We start from the raw sequence: 18,452 nt of genomic DNA on the forward strand, positions 1-18,452 counted from the left end.
TGTTTTATATAATATTTGTCCTTGTGGGACTGAGTTAGTTCACTCAGCATGCTGCTCTCCAGTCCCTCCTAAGGTAACAATTTACAAAATCATTGCTCCTGCGTTCTGCATCATATTCCATTGTATGAATACACCATAATTTGTCAATCCATTTGATTGTGGTTGGACATCTAAGCTGTTTCCATGTTCTTGCGATGGTGAATAACTTTGCTATGAACATTGGTAGTCTCTTGTGCCTCAGTTCTCGTTTTCTCAGGGTATATTCCAAGCAATGCAATAGTTGGATCATATGGAATTTCTGTGTTCAGCTTTTTGAGGAAGCACCAAACTGCCTTCCAGAATGGTTGTACCGTTGTACAATCCCATCAACAATGTGTAAGAGTTCCTATCTTGCCACATCCTCTCCAAGATTTATTACTTGCCTATCCTGTTAAACTTTGCTACTGTTACTGGAGTGAGATGGTGTCTCATTTTGATGAGATGATTTTGATTTGCATCTCTTATTGCCAGTGATTTGGAGCATTTCTTCATGTGTCAGTTGGACATCTGAATGTCTGCCTCTGAAAATTCTTTCCATGTCTTTTGCCCATTCTGTGATTGGATTATCAGTCTTTTTTTTATGGAGGCCCAGGAGTATTCTGTAAACAAGCGTTATAAGACTCTTGTCTAAGATATATTACCAAATGTTTGCTCCCATTCGGTAGGTTTTCTTTTTACCTTGTTTAAAAAAAAAGGTTTTGATGCACACAGGAATGTAATCTTTAGAAGGTCCCATTTATTAATTTTATCCTCTTCAGATTGTACATTTCTGACTGTATTTGGCAGTCTCTTTACACCATAGACTAGGCCTTCTACGCTTGATCCCAGTTTGTCTCTTATGAACTCTATGGTTTGGGGCTTTACTCCCAGGTCTTTGATCCACTCTTGAGCTGATTTTTGTGTATGGTGTGAGATGTGGATCCGCTTTCTGCAGGTGGAAGTCCAGTTTTGCGAGCACCATTTGTTGAAGAGGTTGTCATTTCCCATTTGATAGCTTTGATTTCCTTAACGAATATCAGTTGACCCTATGATAGCTGGATCTATTTCTGGGTCCTAATTTGTTTTTATGTTTCAGAAGAGCTTTGCTTATTTGGAGTCTCTCTTCCAAACGAAATTGGAAATTGCCTTTTCTATGCCCTTCAAGAATGAAGTTGGTATCTGTATTGCGATTTCGATGAACCTGTAGATTGCTTTTGGTAGGATTTTCATTTTCACAATATTGAGTCTTCCCATCCATTAAGGGGCAGTATTTTTCCATTTAACCAGGTCTCTTTCTGTTTCTTGAAGTAATGTTTTGTAGTCTTCTTATATAAGTCTTTTCTGTCTCTAGTTTATTCTCAAGTATTTAATCTTGTCTTTGGCTACTGTAAATAGTACTGCTTTTCTTGTGTGCTTTCTAGTGTTTTCTTTGTTGCTTTTGGGAAATCCAGCTGATTTTTACATGTTGATCTTTTTTTATGTATTTTTTCTATTTTTACTAATTTTAATAAAGATTTACAGAGATTTTGGATTTCCATTCATTCATTGCTGCACTTTTCTCCCTGCCCACCCGTCCCCACCAGTTCGCTCCTCTCTTTGAAAAGGAAAAAAAAAATTCCTTCATTGATATACAATTTCCCATCACCCCTATCCCCTCGCACAGAGTACACTTCTCTATGCAATCTAAATTCTGGACTCCTGTGCTAACCATAATACTCAATCATATATCGACTCTAATCTGTTTTTTCCCTTATCTGTTTCAATACAGTATACATGATTTGTCCAGTTTTTTCTCAGTCTTACCCCAACCCTGATGTCAGTCCCATTCTACAACAGTGGCACCATGCAGTATTTGTCCCTTTGTGACTGAGATATTTCACTCAGTATAATGTCCTGCACGGTCACTCATTTTGAATAATATTGCATGAGTTCCTTGTTTTTCAGTGCAGCGTAGTAGTCCATTGTGTGACTATACCACAGCTTCTCTATCCATTCCTTTGTTGATGGGCACTTAGGTTGCTTCCAACTCTTTGCTACTGTAAACAAAGCTGCAATAAACATGGGTGTGCATATATCTGCTTGGATGGCAGTTATGGTCTCTCTGGGGTATATTCCCAGTAATGGGATTGCTGGGTCAAATGGTATCTCTATTTGCAACTTTTTGAGAAAACGCCACACCACTTTCCACAATGGTTGCACCATTTTACATTCCCACCAACAGTGAATAAGAGTTCCAGTTTCTCCACAACCTTGCCAGCATTTGTTGCTTGCTGCTCTGTTAAATTTTGCTCTTCTTACTGGGGTGAGATGATATCTCATAGTTGTTTTGATTTGCATCTCTCTTAGAGCTAGAGATTTTGAACATTTCTTCATGTACTTGTTGGCCATCTGAATGTCTTCTTTGGTGAAGTGTCTGTTCATATCCTGTGCCCTTTTTCAATTGGATTATTTACCTTTATCTTTCGGTGGTTCTCAAGTATTTTATAAATTCCAAATATAAGTCCCTTATCTGACATGTCATTACCAAATACTTTTTCCCAGTCTGTGGCTTCCCCTTTTACCCTATTGGAGAAGTTTTTGGATGTGCATAAGGATTTGATTCTTAGAAGGTCCCATTCATCTATTTTATCTTCTCCTGGTTGTAGAACATGTTGATTTTTTATACTGCCTGCCACTCAGCTGAATTGGTTTACTAGTTGTAAAGGGTGTTTTTTGTTGCATCTTTAGAAAGGCTTTCTGTATGTGCTGTTATTATTTTGTCAGCGTATTGTGATAGTTTTTCTTCTTCTTTGCCAATATGGATGCCCCCTGTTTCCTTCTCTTGCCTAATTGTCCTTGCTAAGACTTCCACTATAGTACTGAGCAGAAAGATGATAGTGGGCATCCTTGTCTGGTCCTTGTTCACAGGGCATCCCTTCCTATTGTTCTTTGTCTAGAGCTCCCACTTCAAGCATCAAATTCTGAGCTTTAAACGTCTAACTCTTCTTCTCTTGACTAAATTTCTCTTTGTATAAAGGAACTTTAACTATTTCCTGCAGGCACCTCAGATGAGGGTAATGACAAGTGATTATTCTGGAAGAAAGGTGAGGCTTGGACAGAGCATGCCAGCAGCAGAATGTAATTGGCAATTTAGAGCTAACTGGATGTCCCACTCTATAAATCATAAAATCATAGTAACGTGTCTCTTTCATGTAATAATCAGTGTGAATGCATTATGTAATTTGAGCAATGTTTCCATTTTTCTTAGATATCTATGAATGAAATGCACTTTCTGTTTCAGGTCAGACACTGCAGGCCAGTTTACTTCCAGATTCTTACCTTAAATTAATTTTGTCCCAATAATTAAATTCTAGAGGGGACAATAGTTGTAAGTGTAGCCACAACCTGGCTTTTTATTAGTTGAAAAATACCTTTGGATTTCCTGCATTTTATTTTTGGAAAATAGGGTAATTCATAAGGCACTCTGTTTTCCGTAGTATATTATGAGTTGGTTATTAGATGAGGTGGTGATATATTACTCAGCAATTCCTTGCCAGCTGATGTGTGTATATATGATCAACTAGCCCGGCCTTGCTTCAGTTTGCTGTAAGAGATAGACCGCAGTAGCCTGAATGGTCTCTCTCGTATAGATAGAACACACTTCGTTTTTCTTTGTTTGTCTAAAGAAATGCAGTATTTGAAATGTACCTGTGCTTCCTTTGATCTCTTTCTTTCCTCCGTTCTTTGAAAAGGCGGCCTTGGCCTATAATTAGCCAAAAAGCCTTGGTGACACTGTGAGTTAAGTGTTGTGCTGCTTCAGAAGGTTAGCGGTTTAAACCTACCAGTTGCTTTGTCAGTGGAAGATGAGGTGGTCTGCTCTCAAAGATGTATAGCCTCTGAGGCCATGGACCAGTTCTGCTGTCTTCCAGGATCACCGTGATTTGGAACTGATGTGAGGGGTTTTGAGCTCAGCGCATCTTTATCTCTTTGGTAGGGATCACCTTCAGCAGGGATGGCCGCTACATGGCGCTGGCAGAGAGGCGGGACTGCAAGGACTTCATCAGCATCTTTGTGTGCAGTGACTGGCAGCTCCTGAGGGTAAGACACTTCCTCTTCCAGCTGGGATAAAGTGGTCCCTGGCGAGAGGTGGCTGAGAGGTCTCTCTTTAAGGGTACAGGAGACCTTTGGTGTGTTGTGGGACAGTGATTTCCAGAGGGCAAGGGTACTATGTGCAGCTTCAGGTAGTAAATTGCTGGCCAGTGTTTCCAAGACTCAGTGAAAACGGGGCTTTTTAATAGTGCAGGTATCCTCAGATTTGAGCTGTTTTTGTTGTTGAGTTTTTAAATTTGGTGTTTGTATATATGTACAGTCTATTAGGAAAAGGAGCAACTTGAACTTGACTTTAATTTACTGTGTGCTCTGTGCTAGAGACAATGCCAGGTGCTGAGGGTACCCAGGGTCCTTAGCCTGGTCCTCTAGGAGCTTGTAGTCAAATGGCAGGGCAGGTGGTTTGCATGGAGATACTGCTGGAATGCTGCTGGAGTATTGAGGAGAGGGCCCCAAGTCAACAGTCCAGGGATGTGTTCTTGGAGGGGATCTTGTCTGAAGTGAGTCTTCGAGGACAGAGGCTCAGCCTGGCAGGAGAGGGTGTGAGGACGACATCTAGGCAGGAGAATGGCTGTAGCATGGCAGAGCCCTCCCAGAAGCCATCTCACAGGCTCCATGGGCTGATGGGCGCATGGTAGAACCTGTTCATCACCAAAGGAGCTGGTGTTGAAGATGGCAGTACCATTTCAGGGTTGTTGATTAGGGTTAGGATTAAACCACAGGTAGAAACTGACGCAGTGGTCTCAGAAAGTATTTCCAGATTTTCACCTGTCTTTCCCCCTTCTTTGAAAGCATTTTGAGACCGGCACCCAGGACCTCGTTGGGATCGAGTGGGCTCCCAATGGCTGTGTGCTGGCTGTGTGGGACACCTGTCTGGAGGTATAAAAACGACCCAACAAGCAAATCCTCTTTTAAGAACTTTTACTGATAGATTAGTTATCTGATGCTTTTTGAAAATTAAAAATTTTAATTGGGTGTCATATAATTTATTTAATTGTGTTTCTTTCATATACATTGTGTTCCATATAATTCCTTACACTGCATTTCATACATTCATATACACTGTATCTCATAAAATCAGTTACCATTGATCTATGCCCATTATTAATCTAATGTTCTCTGAATCCTGCAGTTTGATTCCTTTCATCCTGTTTCAGATGTTGGGGCACTTGAACCAGCAGGTCATTAGCCTCAAGCCCAGCTTCCCTCTGTTCACAGTGCTCTCACTCTGCTGTGCTGGTTATGATTCATCACACACTCGGGCCCCAGGACGGCCCTGCCTGGCTCCCTTCTGACAGCCTGCGTGCTGTCCGGGTGGGCACACTCTGGTGGTGTCTCTTGCATGTCTGCCTCAGGTCCCTGTGGTGTTTAAATAATGACTGGAATTTCTTGTCTAGTACAAGGTCCTGCTGTACTCCTTGGACGGCCGGTTGCTGTCAACCTATTGTGCATATGAGTGGTCCCTGGGTATCAAGTCTGTCGCTTGGAGCCCCAGCAGCCAGTTCCTGGCAGTCGGAAGCTATGATGGAAAGGTGGGACCTAGCAATGCTCCAAGTTAAAACCTACCCCTCTGGACTTGCCCCGTGAGTGGGAATGCTCCGGGGTCACCATGGTGTTGACCCTCATCTCATGGTATTCTTTAACAGGTGCGTATTCTGAATCATGTGACTTGGAAGATGATCACTGAGCTTGGGCATCCTGCAACCATCAGCAATCCTAGGGTTGTAAGTATGGCATTTTTAGTTTCTGATTGAGCAAAATTTTAGGGGTAGGAGTGGGAGATGGCTTTCTCTTTGTACTGTATGTTGTTACATTACCTCTTCTCTTCACACTTCCCAAAATGCTTTGTGCTTGGGTCTGTCCAGTTCTTGCTCTTTGTGGACTACTCTGGGTGCCTGTCTTTCTGCTTGTGACATACACCTGAGTGTCTTCTGTCCTGCAGAGCACTGAGCTCTGGGCTCCTAACCCTCAGGGAGACAGGGGACAGACTCAGCAGGGACAGGCAGGACTGCTAGGCCAGGAGAGCCCTGGGGCCAGTAGAGTGGTGTGTTTGAGCAGACACAGGAAAGAAGTGACATAGCCACCCTGGGAAGATGCATGTCAAGCAGAGGGGACAAGGAGTTCAGATGCCATGGAGTGGGAGTGTGCATCCATTGTCAACTGCTGCTGTGGACCAGGTACTGCCCTTGTTACTGGGAGACAACAAGGACAGGGAACAACAAAACCCCAGGCCTTGGTATACTAGCACCAAGGCTGCCGGCCCATAAATAAGACACAAGAGAGGATACCCAGGTATGCCAGGAGGAGAATTAACTGGGGAAGTATGTACAAGTGTAAATGTGGGGGCTGGAGGAGGGGAGGGTGGCCAGGCAAACTGGAGGAAAAGCTGTTCTTAAAGACCTACAGGTGGGACAGTGCCTTTAGGCCCTGCGCAGACTGGTGTTCTGACCCAGGGAATAAGGGAGGAGGCATGGAGAGGAGGGGCCCCGCAAGACAGGCTTGGGTTTTAGTCTTGCTTTTCTTCAAATCCATTCACCAACATGCAGTCAGAGCATAGTTTTAAAAGCCCTGTATCTAGGTTCCTCAGACTTGAGGCTCCTGCATCTGCGCCGGCTCTCCTTGGGCCTCCTGAGACTCTTCCACTGCCCACTCTCCCTCCTGCGCCCAGCGTCTGTCTCCATGCCCAGATCCTCAGATCTTCTCCCAGATGGAAGCACACTCTGTGTGCGTCCCCATCACGTGGTCCTCTCTGGAGGTGTTCTCTCTCCCTTGGGCAGTGGGCTAGCAGTCAGTGTTTTGTGTGATTGTCCAGAGAAAATAAGCTTTTATTTTAGACTAGGCCTTTTGGACTTAACTTTTTGAACATTTTTTTCTCAATATAAAACAATCCTTTGTTTTGTAGAAAAACTAATTAAATGGTTGTGGTGGTCATTATTTTTGAGTCAGAATTGACTCTAAACTGATTCTCCAGTAGGTTTTCAGAGGCTGTGTATCACCTGGGAAGGGACTGCTCATTTTTCTCCTTCAAAACAGCTGGTGGATTCAAACTGCTTGCATTTGGATTGACAATATATTTACCCACTAGGCCATCAGAGTTAGGAAGAATTTGAAAAATGTGCAATTCTTATGTCTGAAGGTGGCTTGCTTTGTCTTTCAGATTGTCTATAAGGAAGCAGAGAAGAGTCCGAAGCTGGGGCTAGAGGGCCTTCCCTTCCCACCCCCGAGAGCAGCGGCCAAGCCTCTCTCCACCACAGAGACCAAATGTAAGGGGCAATGGGGCATTATGAGGGAAAATGACTCCTTGTTGAAGTGGACGTCCTGTGGTCTTCATTTAAACAGGCATGGGGTTTCCTTTCCCTGTGTTACTTGTAGCTATTTCTCAACCCATTCATCTGAATGGGAGCTCTGTTGGTCTAACAGGGGACTTGAGCTGCTAACCCAGAGGCAGTAGCCTCTGGCAGGTTTGATTCCAGCAGCGACTCCTGGGGATAGAGATGGCCCATCTCCTGTGCCGTCTACGGCCTCAGAAAAGTCACCGGAGGCTCAGCTAGGAATCAGTTCCAGCTTGAAGACAGTTTGTGGTTTTTGGGCTTTTTAATACTAGTTTATCTATAAAATTCTAATACATAGTATTTCAGACCAGATTCTTCCAATTTCCCTTAACCCCCCACCCATCAAATTGTACAACCTCACAGTCCCCCCACCCTCGCACACCTTCATCCCTCTGCTTTCATCTTCATACTCATACTACAATAATGGTTTTATACAATATTTATCCTGTGGGACTGAGTTAGTTCATGCAGCATAATGCTGTCCAGTCCCTCCCAAGTTAGGTAATAATTTACAGAATCATTGCTTCTGCATTCTGCGTTGTATTTCATCGTATAAATGCACCATAATTTGTCAGTCCATTTGTGGTTGGACATCTAGTCTGTTTCCATGTTCTTGTAATGGTGAATAACGCTGCTATGAACACTGGTGTACAGGGCTCTATTTGTGCCTCAGTTCTTGTTTTCTCAGGGTATATTCCAGGCAGTGGCATAGCTGGATCATATGGAATTTCTTTGTTCAGCTTTTGAGGAAGTGCCAAACTGCCTTCCAGAAGGGCTGTACCATGATACAATCCCACCAACAGTGTATGAGTTCCTATCTTGCCACATCCTCTTCAACATTTATTACTTGCTATTCTGTTAATCTTTGCCACTGCTATTGGAGTGAGATGCTCAACGTAATCCCAATTCAGATACCAAATTTATTTTTTCCCCCAAATTTATTTTTAAAGGAGATCAAAAGGGAAATTGTCAGATTTATTTGGAGAGGCAAGAGACCCTGAGTAAGCAAAACACTTCTGAGAAACAAAAATGAGGTAGGACGCATAGCAGTCCCTGACCTCAAAACCTACTACAAAGAGGTAATAACCAAAACAGCATGGCACTGGTACAGTGACAGGCACATAAACTAATGGAACAGAATTGAAAACCCAGAAATAGACCCAGCTATCTGGGTCAACTGATATTCAACAAAGAAATCAAAGCTATCAATTAGGAAATGACAACCTCTTCAACAAATTGTGCTCGCAGAACTGGACTCCCACCTGCAGAAAGCTGAAACAGGATCCACATCTCACACCATACACAAAAATCAACTCAAGAGTGGATCAAAGACCTGGGAGTAAAGCCCAAAACCATAAAGTTCTTAAGAGACAAACTGGGATCAAGCTTAGGTCTAGCCTATGGTATAAAGAGACTGCCAAATACAGCCAGAAATGCACAGTCTGAAGAGGGTGAAATTGATGAATGGAACCTTCTAAAGATTAAATCCTGTGCTCATCAAAACCTTTTTCGAACAGGGCGAAAAGAGAACCTACCAAATGGGACTAAACATTTGGTAATACCATCTCAGACAAGAGTCTCATAAAGAATCTTTATAGAATACTCCTGGACCTCCACAAGAAAAAGACTGATAACCTAATTGCATAATGGGCAAAAGACATGGAAAGAATTTTCAGAGGAAGATATTCGAATGGCCAACAGACACATGAAGAAATGCTCCAGATCACTGGCAATAAGAGAGATGCAAATCAAAACCACAGTGAACTTGTGTTTTTAGTTGAGTGTAAGCTCAGGATATCTAAATATGCAGAGTAGTTAATGAGTAATATAGGAGTTCCTGAGTGAGCTGGAACAAGATTCAGGAGGATGGCAGGGTCAGCAGTCACACTGGGCTGTCAGATGGTTTTGATCTTGGCTGTAAGGCCTAGGGCATGCTGCTTGTCTGGTTTTCCATCTGTAAATGGGTATGATGGAAGACCTGTCCTGGTGAGTCATTGAGGACTGAGTAGATCCTCAAGTAGAGGATGATGGAAGACCTGTCCTGGTGAGTCATTGAGGACTGAGTAGATTCTCAGGTAGAGGGAACATCTGAAGAGATGTTCTTCATCTGACTCTTCCTAGGGCTCTGTAGTCCAACAGCATGCCACATTTGGGCCAGCTTAATAACCAAGTCTGAACCTCCACTTGATCTTACAACACCTGTTCTGAGTTGGAAAAGTCTAAAATCAGAGTGAAGGGGAGGTTGATGCAGATTATAAAATAAGAAGTCAGAGGAGAGAGAGGTGCCATGTTCAGGGCTGTGGACCTGAATGTAGTCAGAGCCAGGCACTTCTGGGGGCTGTGGGAACCCCTTCCCAGCTCACTGGGCTGCAGGGCAAGAGAATGACCTGCAGGATCTTAGCCAGCCCAGGACCCTCTTTACAGAGGTGCAGACAGGCCTTTTACCATACCAGCTGCCTCATTTGACTACAGTGGGCTCAGACGGGGATCTGAGATTTTCTCTTTAGCAGACTGCCATGGGCTGGGCTGGTCTCTGCTGTTAAGGTGTGGTCTTCCTGTGATGACTGCAGTGTGCGTTCTTTATCCACCTTTCCAGATGAGATCGCCTCCCTTCCGGTCTCTCTGCAGACCCTGAAACCACTCACTGACAGGGCAAACCCCAGGATCGGTGTGGGCATGCTGGCCTTCAGTCCTGACAACTACTTCCTGGCCACAAAGAACGGTCAGTGCACAAGGCTTTGGGTGGTGTCAGGTCTGTCTTGGTCATCGCTTCCCCTCGTACCAGGTTCAGGCACAATTTGTAAAGGAAATTCCACAGTGTTAGGGATTATGTTCCCCAAAATACATGTTATAAATCCTCTCCTCTCCCTGTGGTTAGAATCCCACTTGGGTAGGGGCTGTTCATGTTGAAGAGGCAGGATAGTGTGGGCTTTCATGTTTAGTCACTTTTTTGAGATATAAAGTGCTCGGAGTAATGAAGCTGAGATCTCACAGGTCACTTGCTGGGAAGATGTATTGCCAGCAGCAGTTCCTCACGTTGCTGGGCTTTCTGTCCAGTAGCAGATGAGTAGTTTGACTTACAAGGTGAGAATGGCTAGGTCCATGGCCTACAAAGCCTAAAGTCTGGTCCTGACTGCTCCAAAGGACTGGATAGTCTAAAACCTGGCCTAGGGGCCCCGGCTCCTGCAGAACTCACACCTCCCTGACTTGCTTCTGTAGCTTCCATTTAAGATTCAGTTGTCAGGGGCATCAAGGGTGGGGTTCAATCAGGGACACCATTCATTGGCTTTAACACTACTTCTTCGTCAGACAACATCCCCAATGCCGTGTGGATCTGGGACGTCCAGAAGCTCAGGCTGTTTGTTGTGTTGGAGCAGCTAGCCCCAGTGCGAACTTTCCAGTGGGACCCCCAGCAGGCACGCCTTGCCGTCTGCACAGGGGGCAGCCGCGTCTACCTGTGGTCATCGGCAGGCTGTGTGTCAGTGCAGGTGCCTGTGGAAGGTGAGTCTGTCCTAGCTTCCCAGGGACTGCAGAACATGGTACAGTGAGACAAAAGCATCTAAACATGCTACTACCCTTGAGTGTCAACTGACATTCCTCTGGGCAACTTTGGTAAACCTCTTGGCCTGCCCCAGGCTGGCTTCCCACCTTGAACTTTATAGACCTTGGGAAAAGGACTGTGCTAAGAAGAGGTGGTTGAGGTGGCTTGAGGATCACCTGGCCTGCCCAGCCTGCTGACCATACTGTCTAGGAAGTGGATCCCCACAGGCTCATCTGTTTATTCCAGATGGGTTTTGAAGGCACTTTGTTGACTCTTCTGTGTCTCTGCAGGTGACTTCCATGTGCTCTCCCTGTGCTGGCATCTGAACGGGGACTCCCTGGCCCTCCTCAGCAAGGACCACTTCTGCTTGTGTTTCCTTGAGACCGAGGAGGGGGCTGGCACAGCCTAAGGACCTGAACTGTCTCAGTTTGTCACCTGGAGCAGTGGACTCGGCCCCAGCACAAGGGGAAGGAGCAGAGTATCTTGGCATTTTTTACCCTGATGGGCCACATTAAATTGACTTTTTTTTTCCTATAGTTTGTATATATGTATGTATATGTTTGTATATGTATGGTATAAAATTAATTTTTATTACTTAAAATAAACCTTTGTAGCTCATAAAATATCAGTGCTTGTTTTCTTGAAGTTTAGGTCTCAGGAATGTTTCCTCGGATAGCTGTATATTTGTGGTTTTAAAGAAAACCATCTCCCTGGAGTCTGGTGGCCTAGCTGCCTTGCAACCACAAAGGCACATGGTCTGAATCTACCAGCAGCTCCTCAGGAAAGGGATGATTTACTGCCTCTGAAAACGCGCTGGAGTCAGCTCGGGTTGCTTCTGACTTGACAGCACACAGCCATAGAGTGACAGGAGCCCGAGTGGTTCATCTGTCCCCCCTATCCCAGTAGGCCCTGTATCTGCAGCTGTCTTTGAGTCTATAAGTTCCTCCTGTATGAGCCTGGGTTCCATGTGGGGTATGTAGCTCCCCGTGAGATCTTTAGAGGAGTGGGAGGCAGAATTTTGAGTGAAACACTGGTTGGTCCCCTTTAGCACAGGGCAGGAATGGCCATGCCCCTGCCCACTGAGTCAATTTTGTAGGAGATCTATGTCCACTAAGACTTGAGAGCCAGTTCCTTAAGTCCCCACCTCACTGGTGCTGTATTCCTGAACCCACTCGAGAGGCACCTGGCACCCTAGCCCAAGGCAACACCTGCCCCATCTGGTGTCTCTTCAGGTGCTTCTGCTGGGCAGCTGAGTGACCACCACCAGGAGACTGTCCGAATTCCAAAGCTCAGTGTGATCATTTTCCTTGTAAGACTGTGTCTGCTGTATGTTGCTTTGCAAATAGAATGGGTCAGTAAATACTGTCCTGTGAATTGGGATGCTCATGGCTATTAGCACACAGCATGCTGGTGTAGGATTATAGACCTTTGGGAAACAGCTCAAGCTCTAATTTATACCTGTCAAAGAAGTAATGTTCAAAAAGAAAAAGCCGTGTTCTTGGTTCTGGCCTCTATTTTAATGATAACTTCGAAAAAAGGAACACCACCCACACAGTTCCAAATATCTTTACTAAAAGACCCAAAGGAAGGCATAACCCTGTGAGGCCTCTGCTCCGAGTGGGCTCCTGCCTGCTGACAGCTCCACCCATCAGCTGGAACTGATGGGGTGGGAAACCAGGGACAACGCTTCTGTATCAGAGCATGACATTTCTCAGCGAATGCTGCTGGCAAGCAAGCTGTGCAGGGGTGCCTAAGGGTGTGTTCCAGCCTTGTGTGGGCCCACCAGAGGGGCCTGCCGTGCTAGCACACTGGGAGCCGATGTACACAAAGCTAGGAGACTGCATGCAAACCCGTGACCAAGGCAGGCACTGTCTGTGAGCACCGCACAGGGCACCTTCGGTAAAGTGCAGGCTTTCAATCGCAAACGAGCCAGTTTTCTGAATACAAACAGGATGAGGCAGACGAGATTATGTACAGAGCTAACCAAAAACTGGTAACTTGTCTTAAGAACAGTTTTCTATAAGCTTTTTTGGGTCTGGGAAGGATGTATAAACACAAATTAATTTTAGAAAAAGTGGGACCACTGGTCAAACATTTACAAAAGAGCAACCATCCATCCTGAAGCTGACAAGGCAGAGGCTATTAATTTACCAGTCTGTTGGCTTCTTTTGCATTTAGCTTAAAAAAAAATTTCAAATACAAAATTTGACACCAAGTGTAAACATATTTTCAATTACAGGCCCTCCCTTATCAATGCTAACACCGGCTCCCTCCCTGTACATATCTATCTACAAGGCTGACGTGGTATGTGTTTGAGCACAATCACTGACATTTATTAACATGCAAGAATGCCTGGGCAGAAGAACCACAAGGAGCCAGCGTGGTACACTGAAGGGACGTCACGAAGCCTAGTCAGTCCAAGGGCAGTGAGTTCACTCTGCTTCTGTCTGTAGCTCCCATGAGCAGATGGCCACACCATCAGGCTTCCAGAATTCAGTTTACTATCCTAGCGGCTGTGGGGTCCAGGCCAGTTGCCATGTCTGGAGGACTCAGAGCCCCGCCATCAGCCTGGCTCTTGGGGAGGCTCCCTGTGCAGACGTTAGAAACCTATCTTGCCTCTAGTCATGGAGTAGCCCAGCTTGGCCTCGTTGTTGATGAAGGACATCAGGCCCACGTAGGTCTCGATGAGAAGGGGCCGCTCGAGGACCAGCACAGCGTTGGATCTTCCTGGCAAAGGATACTCCTTCTGAGCTTTCTTGACAGCTTGAATTACCAGAGCCTTGAAGCTTTCCAACTTTTGAAAAAGAGAAAATGACTGGAGTTTTAACTCTAAAGAAGAAAAAACTTGTCCATGAACATTCAAAGACCCTTCAGTGCTCCAAACTCCCCTATTTCTTTGTCAGGCCCTTAGGTACCCTCACTTTTATGAGCTCCATCTTAGGGGTCGCCTAATGCACTGAATTATGCTCTCCCAAAATGTACATCGTAAATCCAAACACTTGTGCCCGTGGTTCTGCTGCAACGACCTCTTAAAGTACTAAAAAGCAACAACGTCACTTTAAGGATTAAGGTGCACCTGACCCAAGCCATGGTATCTGACAAAGAACTGATGGCACTAGTGAAGAGTACTGAACATACCATGGACTTCCCAAAGAACAACGAATCTGACTTGGAATAAATGTTCCTTAGGAGGTGAAGATGGTGAGACTTTGACATATGCTGGACATGTTATGAGTAGAGGTCAGTCACTGGCTAAAGACATGCTTCAAAGCAGAGGGACAGCAAAAAGGAAGACCCACAGGTAAATGAATGCAGTGGCTATAACAATAGGCTCAAGCACAGGCGAGGCCAGGAAGTGTTTTGTTCTGTGGGACTTTGGGACTCAGTCAGTGTGAGCGCACCAAACAACAAGGGCACCTGTGTTTATAATCTACCCCATGGGAGGATGGGCTTTCCTTGTTAACAGGCCATAGTCATATAGGGCAAGTTTTAAGCCTTTGAGGTATTAAAAAATACCTTTGAGATATAAAAAGAGCAAATTAGGACAGAGAAGCAGCAGACATGGGGGAAAAAGGCCCCATGCCACATGAAGATCACCAAGGAGACAAAGATTAAATGTAAGGGCCTTCCCTAAGAGCCAACAGCCACGCACCTGTGGTATTTCTACTAGAGCAGACCTAGATTCCTAAGAATTGCTCAACAAACCATCTCAATGTAATACAGCTATGTCAAAACTCCCCTGGCACTGTGCTCGCTGGTGTCACATGGTAGCCTGGAGTCAGGACTACCACTACAAAACCAACTCTGAGTAGTTCTGGCATAATAACCTACCAGATCATGCCTGAAAATTGGACCAGAGTCCCACCAGTTAATCACCAAGCCACGGCCAACAGCCTGCTGGTGGTGGCTGTTTGGTGCTGGACTCTTCCAGCCATCATCCCACGTGACCTGTGGTCATGGTAAGGGCCTGGAGGAGTTAGTGTCATCCTTTGAAGCCTTCCTTTTTGGGCCTTTCTCCATGACGGGGTAGTTACTGAGCTACACTGCCTAACAGCCACTAGTCATGTGGGATTATGTAATTGGAGTTAGATAAGTTTATTTCCTCAGTTCCACTGGTCCCTTTTCAGGTGCTAGTGGCCACAATACTGGACAGTGCAGGTATCCCATCAGATATCCTGTCCCATCAGGTATCCTGTGTGTGTCCTTTTACCTGACACAGAGATGCAGTCTTTTCATCAGCGTCAGCCATCGGGTGCTCAATGAAGGTGGCAAAGGGCACGTTGGTGGACCAAGGATTCCACCTGTTTATGAAGGAAGGGCGACTCTGCTTGTCCCACTGGATGCGAAGCCCAAATCCTTCTCGCCTAAACAAATAGAAGAAAGCAATTAGACTCACCACAGCAGGCCATTTGAAAAACCAGCATGGCATAAAAGTGTTCCCTGTTTAAAGACCACAGACAATTCACAACAGAAGAGGGTTTAGCAATACCTGAATAGTAAAAAAGGTCTCCACACTAGAGCGTATGCTTCACTTTATTATTCTAACGGTCTTCACTAGCAATGAAGCTAGGTGCTTCTAAGACGACAGAGTGAATATATTCTTTTGGTTAACCTAAGCATAACCTTTATTATGAGAATTCAGTAAGTAACAGAAATGTTACAGATGGGCTAACTAAATGAGTGCCGTTCCATTACATAAAACTGTGTTATTACTGGCTGGTTAGCATTTTTTGGCTCATGCTAGCTTCCGGGATTATTCCTTTCCAAATCTCTACAAAACTTTAAAGCTCTGTAAAAAACAGTTGAATTCAGTTGCTACCGGGACATCAAGGTTTTCTATCTTTCAGAATACTCTCTTAAAGCAACCAGTCCTTAAAAGTTGATTATTAAACTTTCAGATTTATCTAGTTCTCAGCAATGCCTATACTCGTTTCTTTAAAAATTTCCGTGGAATAGGAACTGACTTGCTTGATAGAGCACTTTGCCTCTCCATGGACAAAATCCTGACTTTGGCCTTCAACTTAAGACTTATGTGTGGTGGTTTTTAATACACAGTTGTTGCTGTGTTCTGTCAAGTCGGAAATGACTCATCGATGACCCTCCAGCGGGTTTTTGGAGGCAATAAATAGCAGGAGAAGATGGAATGCCTATCCTTCTCCCTTTAATTCTAGTCCATTACTTTGGCTACCGGTCTAAGGGCTGTCTTTTGCGCCAGAATGCCTTTCAGTGTCCTTGGCTTCTATTCTAAGAAGCTTTCCAACGATTTCTAAAGCTGCAGCCCTTTATGCTTCTATATAACACATGATGGAGAAACAAAGAATATCCAACAGGGAGCTAAGGAAACCACAAGAGTTTAGTTTTTGTTTTTTAAACGTTTTACTTTTTATTTAATTTTAAAAAAAATATGTGTGTGTGTTTGTGTGTGTGTACCATCAAATTGACAGAGAGAGCTACATTGCCCTAGTGGACAGAAAGTGATGCTACCAAGCCCAAGGTGGGTGATTTTAATCTGTGGCCATCAGGCCTGGTTTAAACTGTTTCTCTGTCAAACATTCTGCTAGGTGGTATAGCACTGGTCTGCGTGCACTGCTGTATAGAGGACTCATGTTTGCTGTGATGCTAAACACTGTGACAGTGATATGCCAAATATGATAATGGTTACCCATGGTGGACAGCACTGGGTAGGGCTTCCCAACTAAAACAAGCTTGGAAGCAGGAGTGGCACCCACTTCTGAAATGGCTTGCCTCTGGAAACTCTATGAACAGTGCTCTGGCCTTTTGTTCATAGGGTCGCTATGAGTCATCTATGACTCAACAGCACTTAACAACCACCACCGTCAAACTGGATCTGACTGGTACAGGAAGAGAGTGTTTGTTCCCCCTTCTCCAGCAGAGCATCTGGTGGATTTGAACTGCTCACCTCTGGGACTGCGGCGCTGCTTCTTGCCACTGGGCCACCAGAGCTCAACACAAGAGTTTAGTTTTAAAAGGGGAGGGGGGATGGCAGAAAAGGTGTATTTCAAGGCCTGCTTCAAAAAAGCTCCAGGGCACTGGATTCACTGGGGAAGACTTACTTGTTCAGTGACTTGGGTGGAAACTGGAACTCCCCATAGGAGATGGTGTCCACAGCGTTCAGGGCGATTCTGACCACTTGCAGGCACTGGAGGTTGATGAAGTCATATTTACAGATGAGCAGGGACTGATCTGTGATGAGCACCAGGCGCTCCTTCTCATTGTTCCAGTGATCAACCCTGGAGGCAAACAGCTTCGGTCACCTCTTCCCTCCAGGGACCAAGTAACCCGTGCTGGGCCTGCCACCCCCCAAGGTCCACCCTTCGAGACGCGGTTAGTGTCTTGTCCCCGAAGGGCGAGCTGGCCCTGCGAAGGCACCTCGCGGCTCAGCAGGGCGATCTGGGCTTTTCCCCAGCGCCTGGCAGGGGCCTCTCCCAGAGCCGTCCTGGCCGCAGAGGCTGCCAGCTCCCCAGCCCGCAGCAGGTCGGTCCACTTCGGGAGGCGCTGCTGCGATCTGGTTGCGCGGCGGGCGGCCCCTCCCCGCGCCTGCACTTGGCCGTGGAGATCGGCTCCCTCTGCAGGCCCCGGGTCCCCACCACCACCAGGCGGGCAGGCGGCCAGGCTTACTCGGTCAGCAGCCACACCCCCTGGATCTCGCCGTCCTCCACCGGCCGGACCACCACGCGGATCTCCTCCACCGCCTGCTCGATAGTCCCGGGCTGGGGCACAGGACAAGGTGTAGAGGTCACGCACCCTCCCTCGCCCGGGGCCTGAGCTCCTCCTCCTCCCCTCTCTCTCTCCCTCTCCCCGGGGCCCGGCCTCACCCGGAACACGAAGTACTCCTTGACGCGGGCGCGGCGCGTGGGGTCGTGAACGCTGAGAGGCCACAGCGTCTGGCGCAGCGGCGTACCGGCCCCGGACCGGCCGGTGCCAGTGCCACCGCCAGTGCCACCGCCACCGCCACCGCCACCGCCACCGCCACCGCCACCGCCCGCCCCGACCTCCTCGCCAGCCGCGAGCACCGCCGTGGGGCTCGTGCCCTCCGAGTCCACCGAGTCCCGCAGCTGCAGCATGGCCGCGCCTGTCTGCGGCCCTCACAGGGCCACTGTCGCCGCCGCCACCGCCACCACCCACCAGGCCGTCAGCTGCCCAAGGCGGCTGGCCCGGCCTCGCCCCGCCCCGGGAGCCGCTCCGATTGGCTGAGCCTCGCCAGCTCCGCCTCGGTCTCCACGGCCGTCCCCGTCCTCCGCCCCTCGGGATTGGCTCTTCCCCAGCCGTCTTCAGCGATTAGCTCCGCCCCGCCTTCGTTTACATTCAGGCCGGCCCCTCGCTGTACCGGAAGTGGCCCTAGCGCGCAGGCCCACTTCCTGTTTACGAGGCGGAGACAGAGGGAGGAGGCCCCCCCCCGAGAGAGGGGTTGTTGCCCGGGAAACGGGGCGGGGCCAAAGCGGGTGGCCGACTGT

The 18,452-nt window shown here is 46.7% G+C and overlaps 2 protein-coding genes across 2 annotated transcripts in view; one reads left to right on the forward strand and one right to left on the reverse strand.

Moving 5' to 3' along the window:
• The window catches only part of WRAP73 (WD repeat containing, antisense to TP73), a 28,324-nt gene extending 16,938 nt beyond the window's left edge, over positions 1–11,386 (forward strand). Inside the window, exons 5-12 of the mRNA XM_006885810.1 lie at positions 3,992–4,095; positions 4,897–4,983; positions 5,502–5,636; positions 5,751–5,828; positions 7,262–7,367; positions 10,033–10,158; positions 10,746–10,937; positions 11,268–11,386. Of these exons, the coding sequence (XP_006885872.1) occupies positions 3,992–4,095; positions 4,897–4,983; positions 5,502–5,636; positions 5,751–5,828; positions 7,262–7,367; positions 10,033–10,158; positions 10,746–10,937; positions 11,268–11,386 (947 nt within the window). The remainder of the gene's footprint in view (positions 1–3,991; positions 4,096–4,896; positions 4,984–5,501; positions 5,637–5,750; positions 5,829–7,261; positions 7,368–10,032; positions 10,159–10,745; positions 10,938–11,267) is intronic.
• A 2,190-nt stretch (positions 11,387–13,576) lies between these two features.
• TPRG1L (tumor protein p63 regulated 1-like) lies at positions 13,577–18,062 on the reverse strand. Its single transcript, XM_006885811.1, has 5 exons — positions 17,814–18,062; positions 17,617–17,708; positions 17,052–17,228; positions 15,188–15,341; positions 13,577–13,771 (listed from the first exon to the last, which is right to left on the reverse strand). Exons 1-5 carry the CDS (start codon positions 18,060–18,062, stop codon positions 13,577–13,579), a joined length of 867 nt encoding a protein of 288 aa, XP_006885873.1.
• Between the last annotated feature and the right edge of the window lie 390 nt (positions 18,063–18,452).

Source organism: Elephantulus edwardii, unplaced genomic scaffold, assembly GCF_000299155.1.
Source record: "Elephantulus edwardii isolate Elephantulus edwardi_28Jun2011 unplaced genomic scaffold, EleEdw1.0 scaffold00045, whole genome shotgun sequence".
NCBI lineage: Eukaryota > Metazoa > Chordata > Mammalia > Macroscelidea > Macroscelididae > Elephantulus > Elephantulus edwardii.

Bases quoted from the DNA above. Each gene is read 5' to 3' on its own strand.
- TPRG1L (XM_006885811.1), bottom strand. From the start codon at position 18,062: ATGCTGCAGCTGCGGGACTCGGTGGACTCGGAGGGCACGAGCCCCACG. The intron at 17,709-17,813 runs GTGAGGCCGGGC...CCTGTGCCCCAG, and splicing joins AGGAGTACTTCGTGTTCCGG to CCCGGGACTATCGAGCAGGC. The intron at 17,229-17,616 runs GTAAGCCTGGCC...GTTTGCCTCCAG, and splicing joins GGGGTGTGGCTGCTGACCGA to GGTTGATCACTGGAACAATG.